The sequence below is a fragment of the Exophiala aquamarina genome (assembly GCF_000709125.1).
Source record: "Exophiala aquamarina CBS 119918 chromosome Unknown aczIA-supercont1.12, whole genome shotgun sequence".
Taxonomy (NCBI): Eukaryota; Fungi; Ascomycota; class Eurotiomycetes; order Chaetothyriales; family Herpotrichiellaceae; genus Exophiala; species Exophiala aquamarina.
The window spans coordinates 462159-478137 of record NW_013550576.1 but is presented as its reverse complement, the minus strand read 5'-3'; the positions used below and the strand labels follow the sequence as shown (position 1 = coordinate 478137).

Below are 15979 nucleotides of genomic sequence, written 5' to 3'. Positions count from 1 at the left end.
ACCATCGTCTCCAATCCAAGATAACCTCACGACGACGACCACAACACCATCACTCACTCACCCACTGTACTAATAATACCTGCGATCTGACCTTCCGCCGCTCGGAAATTGCATTTCCACGCTCCAGAACAACTGGCTCTCCCAACTTCTGCTCAGACCTCGACCACAACACCAACCAAGTCGATGATTTGTCCCTCAGCCCAGCATCAAGCCAGCACCTTGAACGATACCCAATAGTCTCTCTTTCGGATGCGCATCTTCTGAATATGACCACAACCATTACAAGTGTCCCTGGTTCGCCTCCTGACCTCTCCGGCTCGCGATCTTCCAAATCCTCCTCGTTATCCTCCACCTTTTCCAGCCCAGATGGCTTAGAGTCAGACGTAACACATTTCGAAGAGATTGGTCTCGATGATGACAAGCAAACCCCTCTGCCTAGAAGCTACCATTCACGCGATGTGTCGATGCAATCCGTGGGCTCCCAGCATGAGTTGATCAAATCTCAAGAGCCTGTGCATGGGGAGAGGCGCCCTCAACTTCCGCAGCTTCAAACCCAAGTCAAAACATCTAGCCAGAGAAGAGACTGGGCGGCGCTTCGAAACCCTCCCCCAAAGATGGTTACCATGCAGCGCGGATTTACCAGCCCCGAATCCTTTTTCCCTCTCAACATGAGGACACGATCTTCCTCACCTCCGACTCGAAGAGTAGTGGCTTCTTCTTCAACCGTCCCGGTCAGTGCAGGCGGTCTGCGTCCTATCCCTCAATCACCTGCTTCTTTCCTGGGTGTACCTTCCAGACGATCCTCCTGGCAACCACAACGAAAAACCATCAAAGAACTGGAGGACGAGTACCATGACTCTGACGACGAACTACCGGATGATGCAAGTCTCTGGAATGTCCCTGTGTCCCCATACGTCAGTGGACAGCGATCCCACAGGTCGAGTTTCCGAGGGAGTCCAGACCGAGCCGGTCTGTCCCAAAGCCCTGGTCCTGTACCTCTAGCGCATGCAAAGACCGCTCCGGATACTCCCCCTCGACCGACTATGCATTCGCAGTCTTTACCAAAGAATAGATCACACGGTTCAAGGACAGTCCCGCTCAACCCACCACCTTCGAATCCATCCTCCCCCCGTAGGACCAATCCTTTGCGAAATGGCCGGACAAAATCCTGGAATCTGGCGATGGCGGATTTGAGCGAAGAAGCTCGCATCATCTCGGAGACTTTGCAGTATCATGCAGAAACCCGGGAGCAAGCTCGCTCTATAAGTCCTCAAGGAAACGGATCCAGTGATAGCCTCGGGCTGCCTAAGGCTGGCGACTCTCGGAAGAACTCAATTCAGCTGCCACCCATTCAGAAGAGCACTTTGGATTTCATGCCTATATCCAAGGAAAAGGAAGCCATTCTTTCACGGACCAGGCCATCTTGGCTACCACCCAAAAACCCCAAGGAGGAGGCGAAGCATCTCAAGGAATATCAAGCAATGATGGCTGCATCTCTAGAATCCGAGAAGAAACGTCGCGCAAAGCTGCAGGCTCAGCAATGCGTCAAAGATGACACGAGGGAGTCACTGAACCGAATTTGGGCCTATTATGTCGAGGAAACAACCGATATCAAGGCGATCGACCAGCGTGTATATGATTTATGCTGGCGTGGTGTAAGTCCCAATCTTCGCGGAAAGGTCTGGCAAAGAACGGTGGGAAATTCACTTGGCCTCACAGTCAAGAGCTACGAAAAGGCATTGCAGAGAGCAAAGGAAATCAAGAAGAAGCCGTGGAATCAACTTGATCGCAATTTGAGAAACATGGGAAGATGGTTTGTCGACATCGAACGCGATGCCGAGACCGCTTTCCCGGAGCTCAACTTGTTCCAGCGAGATTGTCCCATGTGGCAAGATCTAGTGAACGTCTGTGAAGCTTATGCGTGCTATCGAAGCGACGTGGGTTATATTTATGGGATGCAGCTAATTGCGGCATTGCTTCTTCTTCAGATTCCCACTCCTGCAGACGCCTTCATACTTATGGCGAATTGTCTGAACCGGCCTGCACCGCTAGCATTCCAGATAAATGACACATCGTCCACAAGCCGAATTTATAATCACGCGGTATCTACGCTCGGGATCAAATTCCCTCGCCTCCATGAATATCTGTTTGGCTCACTCGAACAAGGTGGGCTCGGATTCACTGGTGAAGAAATTTTCGAACCCATGTTTCGAACTGTTTTCTCCAATGGGCTGGATTTGGACAGACTTTGTCGCATTTGGGATATTTGGATCTTTGAAGGAGACAGAAGCTTGGTTCAAGCTGCCGTCGCCATCTTAGGATCCCTGCAATCACAGATATTTGACATAAGAGGCGACATTCACCTGAAACGACGAAACGCACAAGAAATGCTGGGCTGGGGCCCCTTTAATCGAGCGCCCAAATCTGGACATTGGAATCTCCAAACCGTCGGAAGCGAGGAGAATTTTGTTGAAGAAGTGCGACTTGCGGGGACGTTGGCTCCCGGAATTGTTTCTTTCTAAACACGCCAAAGTGGGAATAGATATGACATTAATGAATATATCTGTACAATGACGGTGTACAATGACGGTGTACAAACGAGGAACCCAGCCAATACGGTCAACGGACATGCACAAGCGAGGATCACAGCAGAACCAACAAAGCTAAATGGTTCAGTTACTAGCAGAAAGCAGCGTCCACCTTGTCAATCTGGGTACTTTTCGAGATTCGGGGACCATTCAGAAGCAACGCAACAACCAATGTTGTTGACTTGAATCACCATTTGGGGCCCAGGACTTATATCTTTTTCACTTCTTTATCATGACCCATGCACGACGACTTTACTTCTGGTGCATCTTTGCGGGAATGGCCACCAACCTATGAGTGGCCGCTTTGAGATATGGGATTAACGGCTGCGCTTATTATATTTTGTTCGCTTCTCCTCCCCCCGTTCTTTTGGGGGAACATATTGAGATGACTTCTTTTCTACCTGTACTTCGGATTGTGCACGGCTGGGATCGAAAAGAAGGACCACTATCCCGATCTGCTGAATAGCTATTTTCCTCAAAGATTCCAACCAATGCATGTCATGGCGTTTGCCCATGACGTGACATGATATGAGATACCTCAGGCCTCTCCTACGAGATGAAGTTTATAAAGAGAAATCATATTGTACATAATTCCCGTCGAATGTTGTTATACCGACTAGAAACCACAATATAACAGCGTATCAACAGCTTCAAGTGACCTCAAGACATGCTTTCTGCTACATGTTATACTCTCTCACGCGTACGAGTAGAAAGGGGAGAAGGCTCAAGCGACCCTGTCAGCCGCCTGCATCCACCTCAGCTTTATCCGCGTTCGACCGAGGACGCACGAGACAAGAACCGCACCCACATTGTCCAATTCATCAACTCCTACTCGGTGATTCCAGGTCAGCAAACCCAGCCACGGTCTAACTAGATAAGATGACATGCCTCTCTTCTTTTGTAGATCACTTATCCCCGGGCTGGCTGGAACACTTCTCTGTTCTCGGATGACACCAGAGCTATGATTGGATCATGTCAACGTGGATTGGACTCTGCCTAGCAGGTTCCCGTGCTAACTACTCCGTACTGTACCTAGTACTTGGCTTCGTGTCTTGTCTTCTTGGAATGCGAAACATGTCCTTTTTTTGGTCATTTTTTTTGGTTCTCACAGCTCCGCAGGGCTCGTACTCGCAGCTTGATGCGAAGGGAGTGAGACTTGAGGTTGATATATTTCCCCATGTGAGGTGGTGGGTCCTGGAGTATAAAAGGTTCCTCTATCCTCGCCTTTCTCTTCAATCCTATGAGTCTGTCTCTCTATCCATACATTGATCCTTGCAGCCTGAACCTCTCACTCGACTAGCCACCGGCTTTTCTTTTTGAGAGATCATCAATCCGCGCTCGCTGATGTTTCCTCATACCAGGGACCATCAATAGTATACTTTGGAGAAGATCGAGCGAAGCAAGGCGATACAGAATAGTACTTCTGCGTTGATTCGAGCGCGCGCGCTACATACCATAGACTCGCAACATCCCCGGCAGCCAAGCCAGGAAGAGCATCCTGAGACAAGCCATCAAATACTCGATTGCGACAGCAGAACATGGTGCATCTGATCCTGACCGGCGGCACGGGCCTCGTGGGGTCAGCGGTGCTCTCTCACATCCTCAGCCTCCCGGGCGGACTGGTCGGCACCAGCAGCATGCTCTCCACGAAGAGCGGCACACCCCAAACGATATCGAAAGTCACCATCCTCACGCGCTCGCCGAACATCCCGCTGCTCAGCAGCACACCCCCGCCAGGCACGCCGCATGCCAACACGGCCACGAAAATCGAGGTCGTCACGCACAAGGACTTTTCGCAGTATGACGGCGAAGTCCTCGCGAAGCTGCGCGGCGCCGATGCATGTATCTGGGCGTTGGGCGTGAGCCAGAACGACGTCGACGAGGCCGCGTACGTGGCGATCACGAAGGACTACGCGCTGGCCGCGGCCAAGGCGTTCTCAAGCCTGAGGGGCGCTGACACCGACAGCGACACGAGCAGCAGCGCAGGCTCTCGCGAGATGAAGAAGCTCGCGGCCGGTGCCTCTGCCGCCGCGCAGGACTACTCGCGGAAATTCAAATTCATCTACATCTCCGGCGAGGGCGCGACCCAGACTCCGAAGTGGTACACGCCGCTCTTCGGCCGCGTCAAAGGCTTGACGGAACAGGCCTTGATCTCATTGTCCCAACAGCCCGCTTTCAGCAAGACACTGGCAGTGTATTCAACGCGGCCAGGCGGCGTCGATGCGCTCAAGCAGCCCTGGATCTGGAACACGGTCATGGGCGAGAAGCGCACGGCGTTCCAGCGCGCGTACATGCGGCTGTTGCTCCCGCCGATTGCGCTGCTGTGGCCTGGTGGCCATTCGCCGACGGCGGAGCTGGGGAAAGCCCTTGTGGAGTTGGCGGTTGATGGGTCTAGAGACGCGTTTGATATCAAGGAGGCGGGCGTTAGTGGGGAGGGTTGGATTCTGGGAAATGTGGTGCTGAGGAGGTTGGCTGGTTTGTGAGGCTAATCTATGGGCTCATCAACGGCAATGGCAATGGCAATGGCAATGGCAGTGATAGCGTTAATGTAGAATTGTGCCATCATATTGAGGACGAGTTTGCATCTATCCTGTATGAGACTGGTCTGTTCGCCCCTGGCTCAGGCTCCCCGGTGCTTTCGTACCCCTTCTCCTTCCTCCTCGTACGACCTTCTTTCTTTCTGGCTTTTTAGTTCGTGGGGAGATATGCTCTCACTCAGTCTTCGTTTGTTGATAAACTCCCATACCAATTAAATAAATCGTCAACATCATGCAATGCTCATGCTCGACCGTACCCCTGTGGTGGCGCTGTGACAAAAAAGAAAAGGCAAGACAAACAACGTCGTCCTGTGATCTGTAGCAACGCCAAAAATATTTTCAAGACATGCCGAACCCAAACAGCAATGCCGCGAACGTGACGCCTATCGAGGCCCAAACGTTCGAAATCGTCCCTATACTCTCTCCACCAGCACTGGACGCCGTTGCAGTGGGCGCCGAGGCGGTCAAGCTGGGCACACCGCCGGTGGCACCCCTGGTAGCAGCCAGTTCATTGAATCCATCGTCACCACCAGGCCGTTGAGGGAAGACATTCTCCTTGAACCAGTAGTTGTTCTGACCTACGAGATTCCCGGGAGGCCAGTATTCACAGACGAGATAGACGCCGTCAAGGCCGTTCTTGCCATCGCAGTCCGTCCAGCCGCAACCCGTGGACTGGGTGCTGAGCCAGACCAGTTGCGTGAAGTGGCCGGTCGGCTCGGTGAAGCCCGTCGGGTTGCTGGTCGAGAAGTTGTAGTCCTTGCGCTCGTCGCCCCATGCTTCCACCGCGGCGGTCACGTTCGTGTAACCCCGCGCCAGGTTCTCGCCGTATGCGCCGTGTGAATGCTGCCATTCGCATTTCGACGAGTAATCTTGCGCGTAGGCGGCTAGGGTTGTGTTCCAGTATAGGAATCCAGCGGAGTGTTCGTAGCGATAGAAGTTGGTTGAGTTGAGGATGGATGTGCGGAAATCTAGATCGTCTGTGTACTGGGGTGATAGAGGGACGGTGGGGGCCGGCGCCGTGTAGTAGTGTGTTATCGTCGTCGCGACGATCTCGGTTTGCGTCACTTGGGCTTGGGCTCGGGCTTGTGCGTGGAGGCTGTGCCGCTGGACTGTAAGTGCTGTGAGCGCGGCAAGAAGAAGGCGCATCGTTGGAGGGAGGATGGGCGGCTGTGCGCCAATTGCGTAGTGATGGGTATGATTGCTCTTTTGATCTATATTTTTATGTGTGGAAGGCTCTCATATATGCATTGCTGATGGTGATAATGATAGTGATGTCCAAATGGCCAGGTCGTGATCAGCGAGCGGGCGGTATTTGGCGGGTTGGGGTTGTTGTTGGTCCAAGTGCGCAATCAAAGCAGACTTGAGGAAACCCCGGAAATCAAGGTAGCGAACGGTGTGGAAGAAACGAAAACGATAGAGTCCTAAGGACGAGAGACGTGATCGAGGCGGCCTGCAGGAGCTCAGAATGTATATTGATGTACTGGAGAATGGTTGGCAAGGCAGATATAGATCGAGTGCCCGAAGTGGCCCGGCGGCGGCAGCAAGGCACGCCTGTCAACACTCACATAGAGTACCTTACCTGACATTCTCCGTACCTCGGACCATGCTTGGGGAGGGTCCGAAGAATCGATAGAAGGCGCCAAATGGTCGTCAACGTCCACGGGCCCTTCAGCCCCAGACCGCCGGTCCCTGTTCCCTGTTCGCCTGCAACGTCATGGGGGTCACCCGTTAAATTCTCCCTGCCAACCGATTTGCTGCCTCTGCCCCAGCAGTCAAACCCTCAGCCTGAACGAGGCCTTAGGTGGCAGCTAATGAGTTAGTCGTCAGCCACCGAATCAATCGACTTCCTCGTACTCGTAGTAAGTTCACTAGGGACCCCAGACGGCTTCAAAGCTCCCCACACTGTGCCGAGGGGGGCGGGTAGAGCAGTATTAATAGATTCGTTTCATCCTCAAGTGCCGTGCGAGTCCGACAGACTCCCTTACATCTCTGCTCCCACCAGAAGATAAGGAAACAAGATCGATCTATGGCCCAGTACCGGCATCTTCTGAAGACTGAAGCTATGAAGAAAAGAAAGTATCAAGATGGCATCCCTCGACGCTACCAGGATCTGCCCTGATCGCCACGCGGGTTCCTGCATGTCCATCAAACACACGCTTCTTTGTTCTGCTGTAAGTACCTTCACATCGCGAGGGAACAAATAAGGAGACCAAGACGATGGAAATCAAGGTGAAAGAATTCACTTCAACTCCCATTCACCCAAAATGGAATGATCCGACACGCAGGCGAGAGAGAGCAACGAAGCGACAACGTCACGAACGCTTCTTCTATCCTTCTATTCAGCCTCACCTTCCTGTCTCTAGCATTGGCCTTTGTTCTCTTGCTACTAGTAGCCCTGGACTACTTTCGCGGAAACATAACATCTCCCACACTATTGCTTTCCTCGTCTTTCTCTGCCTCGTGCTGTACGACTCCTTCATTCCTTTCGCTTCGTCTCTCGGTTGCATTGACCAATATGCGTGCCGACTACGCATGGGAGGTCGCCGAGCGCGGTAAGTCTTTGAGCTCTGCTCCTCGCGGTCCTTCTCTCCCTTGTCGATACTGAGATCAATCAATCTACAGAGGAGCTCAAAGCGAAGGCTACTTACGACGTCCTCTCTTCCAAACACGAACAGGGTCTCCCGGATGACTACACCAATCCTGAGGCCGACAGCATTTCCGTCCCCGCCATCCTCTCCATCTATCCCACCCGATCTGCTTGGGTTCGCGACAACCAGTCCGCACTACAAGCCTCCTCCCGTCACCGCAAAGGGCTCGTCGTTCAAATCATGTACCTCAACGCCCTCCGAAATACCAAAGCCCCGCTCCTCCTCGACCGCTCAGACCGCATCAACAACGCCGAATGCGAGACCGCCCTCGTCAAAAACCTCAGAAACTGGCTCGACTTCTGCGCCCGCGTCCCGCACCTCAGCGCCCAAGCCTGGAAACGCGCCACCTGGTGTGAACTCCTCGAGACAGAATACCGCAAGATGGAGCCCGAGTGGATCAAGTTCTGGGACTACCAAGAGTCAGCCCACAAGCAACTATGGTCTGGTGGGAACGAGTACCGAGACAAGAAACACGCCTTCTGCACCCTCCTCAAACAGCACTGCACCAAGAAGCTCTTCCTGCAACGCAAGATCTTGGAGTCGACAGACGTCCTGCCTGAACTCTACGCCCCGGAGATTCCATGGTTGGACATGGACGTGAGACTGCTGAGATACAACACCCGCGACGGCATGCCTCTCTTGAAACCCATTTTCTTCACGGCAGGAAACAAGCATTTCATGGACAGCGGCATGACCGTGGGCGAGGTTGAGGCGGAGATCGTGGAGCTGAGCATGGAGTTGGAGAGCGACGATGGCGACGATGGCGACGATACTAATAATACTACCCGCATTGTCGAAGTAATTGACGACTCCGACGAAGCGCAATAAAGGCGCAGAAGCGAAGGCCCAATAATGGTGGCGACACGGGGCGGAGCCGCAGCAGGAGAGTCCGAACTCAAGACGTTTGTACGGATGCACGTCGATGGTCGATGGTCGATGGTGTACGTGTGTGCATGCATGCAAATGAATCACGAATTGAGTACTTTCCTCTATGGAAAAACCCTCTATCGAGATGTGCCAGCTGTAGGTACCCGTGAGGTACATACATCCCTCCACCCCCGGGGGCCTCGAATACCGCCCATTAACTATAAACTAACAAGCCGACGTGACCCTTGCACATGCTACTATTTTCCGCTATAAGTTTAGAAGTATTCATAAGCCGGGTGCACGCTGCGACTAGATCGTTAGAAGCCCCGAAAATGTCCGGGGCTGCCCGCGGGCACAAGACAAGAAACCACTAGGCGAGCACCTGGCACACAACGATCGTTGAAATCATGGCTTGTCGTTATTATCTAGAGGCTCGTGTCTGTTTCATTTCACCGTATTTCACCGTATTTCACATGATACAGCAGCCCTCGCCCTTCACCCTGCCCTCGACCCGTCCCTTGACGAGCAACCAATCGCTCCTGCGCTCGGCGAACTCAACAACCTCCTCGACGGTGAACACGCCACGGTATCTCTCGCTATCGCTGATGATGGTCGCCATCTCGTTGACGTCACGCTCGCTGTCGCCGCCGATCAGGTAGATCTGTGCCACCTCGCGGAGCGCCACGAAGTAGGACGTCAGGTCGTTGTTCTTGAATCCCGACACGAAGCTGGCGTATGCTGACAGGTCCGAGAGCAGTGGGAGGGCCCCGGACGTGGAAATCCGCTGGCGCTTGATGTGTTTGGTCAGAGCCCCGAAGAGGCGCAGCCCGACTTCCGTTGTGAATACGTCCAGGAGGGTCTTCTCCGTCGCGCCGGTGAGCATGCTCGTGTGGTGGGACACGAGCGCAATGACTTGTGAGGCCGTGGCGGTGGGCTTGCCGGAGAAATCCATCACCACGGGGGTGGACCTTGATCCGCTGGCGTTCGTGGTGCTGAGTTCGGGGTAGAAGTCGGTTGGTTGTTGAGTGACAGCGCAGACATACTCGACCTCGTCTATCAGCACGTCGATACCTTTGCTCAGGCCTGCAGCAACTCGCTCGTCAAGCATCGCCTCAAATTTCTTCTTCTCCTTGACATTGACGTCGAGGAAATCATCGCGGTTGGAGATCCGCAGACGCACCAACTCGGACTCGTAAAAGACGTCCAGCATCTGCTGAATGAGGTCGCCAACATTGACCAGCTCCAAAAATGTGACAAGCGCTGCAACTTGTACTCGTGATACAGTGGAGTCAGCATTATCAGCGCTCCCCGCGCGGGGGTTATATTGAGAAAGATGCTCGATTGCTTTATCGAAGCCCGCCTTGACATGACGGTCACCAACCGCATGCAAGAGAAGAACGAAGATGGCTGAACACTGCCTCTGAGCTGAATCCCCTGCTTCGCCACCCAAGCTGATGAACTGAGCGCATCTTTCGAGGGATGACTTGGCGGCGTGGACCAAGTTCAGTGCAACTTCAATCGAAAAGAGCGAACGGATGTTCTCGAGCTTAGTTGTCATAATAGCTGCTTTTGCAGCCAGTTCATTTGTCGGTGCCTCATGCGGGAAGGTTGAATTTGCCCCTCCCGGGCCGAATGGATTCGGCGTCGACGCCCGGGATGAAGGAGCATCTCCATTGGCAAGGGCTTTGGCTTGGGTCTTGTTGTTTGATTGCCCAGAAAAGCTAGGCAGGATACTGACGGGCATCATGACCACTTTCTTGAAAGACGACATGAAATCCTTCTTGTCCGCCTGCCGATTGACGTTCGACATCAGGAAATTTTCCGTTGATGCTGCCTGTTCTGACAATGCTCGATCCCATTTATCGACTTCCAACTCTGCCTTCGACCGGAAGAATGACAATTCTTCCGCCAGGTATATGTCCAGATGAGGCTCAAAGATATCCCGGAGGACATCATTGGACCTGAGAAGCATCTCATCTTCTGCGTCTCCGGGAGCCGCAGATTCTTCGATAAATTGCTTTGTTGCAGCAAGAGTTCCAGAGATGGTTCGAAGATACATCGAGGCCCCTCGATTGCGGGCGTCTTCGAATAGATCAGCCAAGAAAGGCGACAGAATGTCCTTAGCCACTACTTCAATCATTTGTATCGTTACTCCTTTTGGTTCTGGGAACACAGCTTGGATAATGGCAACCTCCTGTCTGAATGCCGTACCAAGCCTTTCAAAATACCCCTGTACTCGTTCAAGCGAGAGCTGCCCATAGCCCAGGGAATAATCAACACAATCTAAAGCCTTGCCCAAATTCACCTTTTGAGCCACCAAGTTATTGTCATGTAAGAAAAGCTCCACACTGCTTTTCCCTCCATTAAGAATATGCATCACTTTGGCGTATTGACGCATGCGCCCTTGGATGTCTTTGTATTCATAACCTTTGCGAAATTCAAGTAGAGCGGCTGCGTCGAACATGTCAGCGGTTGTCTTGATCCGAGTTTCTCTGCTTGCTGACGCAGGCGAAAAGTCGCTCTGGGAGAAAGTCCTTAGGTTTGCTAGTAGTTGTGCCTGTTGCTCAGGTGCCGCAAAGTCTCTGAAGATGCGTGACTCCATTGGATTGGATACAGAGACTAGATTGGTGTAGTAAGGACCCAGCAGCTTATATATCTTTCCATATTCCCGTCTGGCCTGACCACGGACTGACTTGACATTCCTGAAGATTGACAAAACTGCGTCAGTGTCAATTGGTAGTGTCGGGGAAGATATAGATTTGGAACTGGCGAGCTCAGCGACGTCAAATCCATCTACGGCAGGTTGTTGAGGTCGGATGGGAGACATTAAAGTCGTCTGACGTCGTTGTGCAATGGTGGGGGAAGCAATGTCGAAAAGAACTTCAGGCCGCCCTTTACCATTGACGAGATTCCGATCGATTATACTCTGCCTGCGACCAGGAGTAGTGGGCTGTTTTGTTGAATCTGCTATTTTGCGCGCCTCCGCATCATTCCAACAGCCCATCATTCTCAACCTCTGGACCCATTTTGCATCATCATAGACCATCTCTTGCATACGGCGTGAGACTCGGGCGAAATGGAGTAGATCTGGAACATCGAGATAGTCCACTATCTTGGCCAGGATCTCTGGAAGTCTTTCAGTCTGCAGGTCAAAAAGTTCGTGTTCAGATGGGAAATACCTAAGGGAAGGGCTGGTTTTGATATGAGCATGTCGGCCATCTTTAAAGAGGCCAATGGATCCCTTCGTGGGACCTTATTCAAGGTCCCAGGCTTCTTGGGTTTCGACATGGCAGGGGCCGAGGGAGTGTCGTGTGAGCAGTGAAGGTTAGGATTCGATGACGGACATTCCGTGGGCGGGCCTGACTCAGGAGGGCCCTTGGGCTTCCCGAGTGTAGCAGGATGCTGGGTTCTAGCTTTCGAGGGCGGCTTCCGAATGAGTTCAACCTTTATATACGAGGTATGTGGATTGGTTCTCGGTACAGAGGACTTGAGCCACGTTAGTAGTACCAAGCACGAAGCGCATCGTCAACAGGACCCGCCAAGCGATAGACTCGCTCGAGGGATTTGGGATGCTGCCGCGGGCCACACTGCACCGAGTACGGTGTACCTATTAATTATTAGGTACTCGCCCCTAACTAGCTCTAAGGTCACATGCCACCGGGCTTGGCGTTCAACAGCGACTCAAACACCCATGGATTTTGAAGTTCAACGGATATTATAGCGAGACACGATTCCAGTCGTCGTGTTACTGCTAAAGACTAGCGAGATGCTGACATTTTTACTTTTTGTCGGATAAACTTGAAATGGTGAAAATCCAACAGGATGCGACTAGTGTCAGGCCAGGACTTATGGGACGCTTTTATGGCCTACTTCAGGACACGAATGCATTTGATCTGACCAGGATTTCATGCTGTCTGCCCAAAACCGGCATGGAATTGGTCTATCCCAAGACCAGATGACTTTTAACGTCCTCTTAAGGCGAGACTTGTGCTATGGATTTTTGTGCTGCTCTGTGGTCATGGCTTACATGACTTGCTCCGTATCACTTTGTCCATGGCCTCCGAAACATCCAGGATCCCGCAGGTCATTGCTACCAGAGGAATGGTAAACGGCAGCAATAATATTGCCTACGGAAGGACATTGAGGTGCGAACAGAGGAAGGCCAGAACAAGTAGCGACGGGAGGTCGAGGAATCATGAAATGTCCTGAGACTTGCAGAGGGAAAGGGTAAAAATGGACACTCGCGCGAACCACTGTGTGCGAGAGTATGTATAAACACCAAACTCCAGAGGGCTGACAAACACCCTGATAGTCAGCTGGATAATAGTGATTTTGGCCTCGATACATCAACTGGGTACCTAATTAGGACCATTGTGCTAGGCTTGGATCAATATTTTCTAGTGCTTTGTGTAACCAATAGTTCTGTCCACCAATTGGCTACGTGTGAGGAGAAAAATCGTACTGTGCTTCAGTCTTCCAGGCATCCAGTCATCGCACCTTTGCATCCAAGAAAGATATTCTCATACGCCACCAATACCCTAATCGTAATACAACTCCTCTCGCCATTGAGATCCACATGCGGGTGCACACCCTCCCTAGAATCCGGCGCCATCATCATCGCCACCATACTCTTGGCCGTCGTCTTCATCATCGCTGCCAGCGCCCTTCCTCTTCTTCGAATTGCCGTCCCTGCCGTCCTTCCTAATAGGAATTTTGATGCCTTGCGCAGCAAAGCATCTACTCAATGCAGTTGATTCGATCACTCCAGGGAATTTCTTTGCGCTCCACACCTTGAAGGGCTTGCTGAAGACTGATGCTAGGCATGGGGCTTCGACCAGGAGATCTGGGGTTTGACCTTGGCCTTTGTTCTCGACGTCGGTCAAGTTGATCGCCGACAGATTGTAGAGATTCATCTTCAGTCGGAATGTACCCTCTGTTCGGACACTCAGATCTTGTAGCACGAACCACAGACCCCAATTTTTTGATTTTACTGGGACCTCCAACCTGAACGCACTAGATGAGGCACTTCCAATTAGGTTTTTCGCAATATGTTGTCCGGTCATGTCTGAATTTCTTTGCGTAAGGTCCTGGCTAGATCGAGTGGACCGTATTGCACCTGATGTTTGGATTTGAGAGGGACCGTTAGTGCGCGAGCCATACTGTTCACCCAAACCATTAGAATATGGTGCACTAAAGCGGTCTGTCGAGCGATCCATGGAGAACGAGGGGGGCCGATTGCTAAAGCTCGGGCCAGCATAGGAGTGCTGTTCCTCGTTAGGGAAGTAGGAGCTAGTAGAACCTGGTGTAATAGGGTTGGGTGAGATGAGGCCCGGCGAGGAATAAGGGACACTGTGTCCAGTGTAGATTTGGGGTGCCTGAGTCTGTGTCATTGGTGCGACGACCTGTGGGTAGGCACTGAGGCTGGTGGTTCCTATCGATGGTGACGCATTATTGTGTCGGACGCAGTTGTCCTCGCGATCTCCGTGTTGGCTCCACAAATCTACGTTCAAAACCAGGCGTGAGAGCTCTGTTACCTTCCTTGACGGTGTCAGCGACCGAGTGGTAGGTAATAATGGACATCTCACTCACGAATAATCGATCTCCTTCCCGGTCTCAGGATCAAAAATAATTAACCTAACGCAAGGGGGCGGCGAAATTGGACGGCGATCCTAGAAATCGTCAGCAGAAATGCAACGGTTTGTTCATGAAGAAGATATTGCTTACCTTGTCACCAAATCCGCACATTCGGGCTCGAACGGGTTGTTGAACAACTTCGAGAGCCCAAACTTTGCCTTCCCAAATCCGATGGACAGCTGGGGGGTCCGGGAGGTTTGGATTTGATTCTTCCATCACGTCACTGACCTGACTGACCTGGGTAGGGCTAGGTGGAGGAATGCTGGCTGTCATGTTGTGTGCAGGATAATTGTTAATTACTTGGCTCGACATGTGAGGTGGCATGGGCGGTGGAATACCGTTAAGAGGAGGTGGTCGGAGAGGATCAAACTGTTGCGGTCGATCTGGTGGTTGTCTGTACATCTTTATACCAATCTAAGGAGGGATCAAGTCACTGACTTGGGGCTCGATTTGCTTTTCGAGAAACAGGGCTCAGGTGGAGAGGCTCTTCAAACTTCCTTGGTTACGTAAGGGTGCTTCCCACAAAGTACTTCAATTGTCTCCTGACCGAGGAGGGGGTCATCAGTGAAGCTTGATTAAACCTTGAGAGAGAGTGGTAGAGCCGACTCAGCCACACACCCAATGGCGTTTCAAGGCAAGCAGCCCGAATTCCAGACCTCTGATGAGATGTGAAGGTCACTTAAACCTCGAGCATGAACAAACAAACAACAAGAACACCAACAATCTCTGACGTTGCACAAATTGATCAGTCCAATTGTTGCTTTGCTTTCTGCCCCGGGGAGAGTTAAAGGAAGTCGGTCTTTTGGACAGTGGTTAAGAGGGTGGCGATCCAAAATACTGCAGCCCACGATCGTGTAGCGAAGCAGACTTTAGAGATAGAACAAGGCGTGTACCTCGTAAAAGCTGTTCGTCGAATATGGTTGTGGTCCAAAGGGTATTTTGATTTTATGCGGGTTGGCAGGTGAGGGTCAAAGTCCAGTAAACCACCGGGTGGGCGTGATGAACAAGATGAGCAATCGAAACTGACTTGGAAGATGATGAGAACGGGAAATCGTGGCGAAGACTGGACGGGCAAGGTTTTTTGGAGCAACGCTACAAGGCTGGGGAGGAAGGAGTCGCTCCAGAGGAGGCTTGAACCTGGGCGCGTCAAACCACGGATAATTGTTGAAAGAGCCTGAATTTTGGTGGGTCTGTCAATCGCATGGTGCCAGGGTCCTTTTTGATGGAAGTAGGACAGGTCGGAGGATTACTTGAGCAAGACGGTAAATCTTGGGATTTTGACAGCTGGGCAGAATTTTGTTTCTTCAACGGTTGAGTTGAAGGGACGAGGATGAAACGCGGAAACGGTTTGTTGCAAGTCGCAATCCAGGTCAAGGTTCGAGGGCAAGGGCCAGTGGTTGTGGAGGTGGACCAGACGAAGCGAGGCCTTTTGACAGATCAGCGTGTTGGCAATTCGACTAGAGCGGGGATGGTGAATGATGCAGTAGTGGATGGATGGGATGGCCACTGAGTTACGCTTTGTTATCGATGGAGCCTGTCTAGAACGATATTTTTGGTTGTGCTATGTAGTGGGTAGACAGTAGACGGTAGACGGTAGAGCGAAGGGTGTCAAACACTCGCAAGCGACGGAGTGGCGGCAGACCGAAATGAACAGGATGAGCAGTCGCATCCCAAACCATGCAAATGGAAGGTGTCATGCAGATGA

General features: G+C 52.0%; 6 protein-coding genes across 6 annotated transcripts; 3 read left to right on the top strand and 3 right to left on the bottom strand.

Moving 5' to 3' along the window:
- Window positions 1-266: 266 nt before the first annotated feature.
- Window positions 267-2522, top strand: A1O9_10171 (uncharacterized protein; the record flags this gene model as incomplete). Its single annotated transcript, XM_013400906.1, has 1 exon — window positions 267-2522. One exon carries the CDS (start codon window positions 267-269, stop codon window positions 2520-2522), a length of 2256 nt encoding a protein of 751 aa, XP_013256360.1.
- A 1604-nt stretch (window positions 2523-4126) lies between these two features.
- Window positions 4127-5071, top strand: A1O9_10170 (uncharacterized protein; the record flags this gene model as incomplete). The annotated part of the gene is made up of 1 exon (XM_013400905.1): window positions 4127-5071. One exon carries the CDS (start codon window positions 4127-4129, stop codon window positions 5069-5071), a length of 945 nt encoding a protein of 314 aa, XP_013256359.1.
- Window positions 5072-5464: 393 nt separating this feature from the next.
- On the bottom strand, window positions 5465-6271 carry A1O9_10169 (uncharacterized protein; the record flags this gene model as incomplete). The annotated part of the gene is made up of 1 exon (XM_013400904.1): window positions 5465-6271. The coding sequence occupies one exon, from the start codon at window positions 6269-6271 to the stop codon at window positions 5465-5467; it is 807 nt and encodes a 268-aa protein (XP_013256358.1).
- A 1369-nt stretch (window positions 6272-7640) lies between these two features.
- A1O9_10168 (uncharacterized protein) lies at window positions 7641-8601 on the top strand (the record flags this gene model as incomplete). The annotated part of the gene is made up of 2 exons (XM_013400903.1): window positions 7641-7677; window positions 7748-8601. The coding sequence occupies 2 exons, from the start codon at window positions 7641-7643 to the stop codon at window positions 8599-8601; spliced, it is 891 nt and encodes a 296-aa protein (XP_013256357.1).
- Window positions 8602-9109: 508 nt separating this feature from the next.
- On the bottom strand, window positions 9110-11928 carry A1O9_10167 (uncharacterized protein; the record flags this gene model as incomplete). The annotated part of the gene is made up of 2 exons (XM_013400902.1): window positions 9110-11766; window positions 11820-11928. The coding sequence occupies 2 exons, from the start codon at window positions 11926-11928 to the stop codon at window positions 9110-9112; spliced, it is 2766 nt and encodes a 921-aa protein (XP_013256356.1).
- A 1307-nt stretch (window positions 11929-13235) lies between these two features.
- On the bottom strand, window positions 13236-14547 carry A1O9_10166 (uncharacterized protein; the record flags this gene model as incomplete). The annotated part of the gene is made up of 2 exons (XM_013400901.1): window positions 13236-14174; window positions 14365-14547. The coding sequence occupies 2 exons, from the start codon at window positions 14545-14547 to the stop codon at window positions 13236-13238; spliced, it is 1122 nt and encodes a 373-aa protein (XP_013256355.1).
- Window positions 14548-15979: the final 1432 nt, after the last annotated feature.